The sequence below is a fragment of the Antrostomus carolinensis genome, unplaced genomic scaffold (genome assembly GCF_000700745.2).
Source record: "Antrostomus carolinensis isolate BGI_N321 unplaced genomic scaffold, ASM70074v2 scaffold633, whole genome shotgun sequence".
Classification (NCBI taxonomy): domain Eukaryota; kingdom Metazoa; phylum Chordata; class Aves; order Caprimulgiformes; family Caprimulgidae; genus Antrostomus; species Antrostomus carolinensis.
The window spans coordinates 744-2,681 of NW_010305599.1; the positions used below are offsets into that span (position 1 = coordinate 744).

Consider the following 1,938-nt stretch of genomic DNA (forward strand, 5'->3'; position numbering starts at 1 on the left):
ATTTTGGGGGGATTCCTTTAGATCCTGGTGGTATCTGGGAGGAAGATTTGATCCCAGTAATGTCACTTATGGTGATAAATAATTTGATTTCAACCCAAAGAATCCAGAAGGTGCAAAGCACCAGGAGAAGAACTGTCTGGAGATCCTGGGAGAAGATCAGGGGTGTTTCTTGAAGGGACACACATGGGTGTGATGATGAACTGGGAGAGGAATATTTCCAAGCAAAGAAATGAGCAAACTGAGCAAAGAAACCTCAAAATCAGTGGAAGTGGGAAAAAAAAGAGGGATGGGGAGATGTGGTGGGAAGCTGAGGAGAGGTCAAAGGATGGACCTCTCACCTGGAGGTAGCAAAATCCACCATGAAAACCGATTTATACCAGCAGCAAACTCAAACCTCGTGCTTGTGTTGGGCTAATTCTGCACAAATTTAGCCAAAAAAAAGGGCTCAGCTGATGGCCCAGCGGCTGCGTTACCTGGATGAAGAAGATCTTGGGTATTTGGGTCAACATTGGACATTTCTCTGAAGATAAAATCTGGAAAATTGCAGTCAGTGGAAGCGGTTCCGTGTCACAACCGAATACGACCCCGTCGTCTCCGTGGCTGGAGATGATGCTCACAAAATATTCCCCGTGCTCATGGCAACGCTCTGCAACGACATCACCCAACCGAAGCCTTCGAGCATCAACTCAATGACTCAACTCAACTCAACGACTCAACTCAACAACTCAACACGGGGGGTTCCTGGACTCTGAGAGGTGGGAAATGTAACTCAACAACTCAACTCAACAACTCAACTCAACACAGGGGGTTCCTGGACTCTGAGAGGTGGGAAATGGAGATGGGTGGGCTTGGGGGAGGAAGAGGAGGAGGGTTGGGGGCTGGCAGGGGGTTACCTTGTCGGTAAAGGTCTTCCATCTCCTTGGCTGTCTTGTTGTGCATCAGCTTCACCTTGTAGTTGAGTTGTGAGAGTATCTTGGAGAGCTTCTCGGCTTCTCTCTGGGCTCCTCTGCGGGTTCCAAGCACCACATCACCATCACTGCTGCAGAAATTGGTGTTGACGATGATGAGAGCCCGGCTTTGCCTCAACTGGGCCATACTGGGATGTCTCCTCAGATGGGTAAGGTGGTCTCCAAACCCCCACCGTGCTGGTGGGGAGCTCAGACTTGTCTAACAATGAGCTCTGAGTGCTCCTTCGGGAAGCTGAGGAGAGCGTATCCTGCTCTGACTCAGCACCTGATTGTCAAGGGCAAGGCAGGAGCAATGTCCTGTCACCTGCCAAGGCAGTGAGATGGCACCTGGCTGTGAGTCACGGGGGTAGGAGAAGGTCACAGCTCACCCTTGGGTTCAGTGGGCATCACCAGCTGCCTGAGGGCTGAGTTGGCACCATTCAACCTGGAGCTTATGGGGGGGATTTGGGGAGAAAAATAGAGGAAAAAAAAAGAAGAGGATTTTTATCTCCAGGGAGGGTTGGAGAAGGCTGAGGGTGGAACATCTGTGTGGAGAGGAACACCAGCCAGGTGACCCCTCGCTGCCTTCCACACCTTGAGTCTTGGTTTCTCCAAAAATCCAGGTAATTCCTGCTTCCCATCACTGACCACGGGGAAAACCATCCCCTTCCAGCTCCTCCACCAGCTCCCAGCCAGGTTTTTGGCCAATGTCACAAAATCCCAGAGTGGTGGGGTTGGAAGGGAGCTCAGGAGATCATCCAGTCCAACCCCCCTGCCAAAGCAGGTTCCCTACACCAGGTCACACAGGAAAGTGTCCAGGTGGGTTTGAACATCTCCAGAGATGGAGACTCCACACCCTCTCTGGGCAGCCTATAAAAGTGTCACTTATCTCCTGACCCTGCCCGTTCCCGAGGTGGCAGTGGGCACCTGCCAGCTGCTTGTCCCCATTTCTGGCACTTCTGCAATGATTTCTCTTGCCACCAAGATGATG

General features: G+C 51.6%; 1 protein-coding gene across 1 annotated transcript; it reads right to left on the minus strand.

Moving 5' to 3' along the window:
* Positions 1 to 473: 473 nt before the first annotated feature.
* Positions 474 to 1,104, minus strand: LOC104522496 (caspase-10-like; the record flags this gene model as incomplete). The annotated part of the gene is made up of 2 exons (XM_010164813.2): positions 894 to 1,104; positions 474 to 646 (listed from the first exon to the last, which is right to left on the minus strand). Coding segments are annotated over exons 1-2 (375 nt in total), but the record flags the coding sequence as incomplete, so codon positions are not given.
* Positions 1,105 to 1,938: the final 834 nt, after the last annotated feature.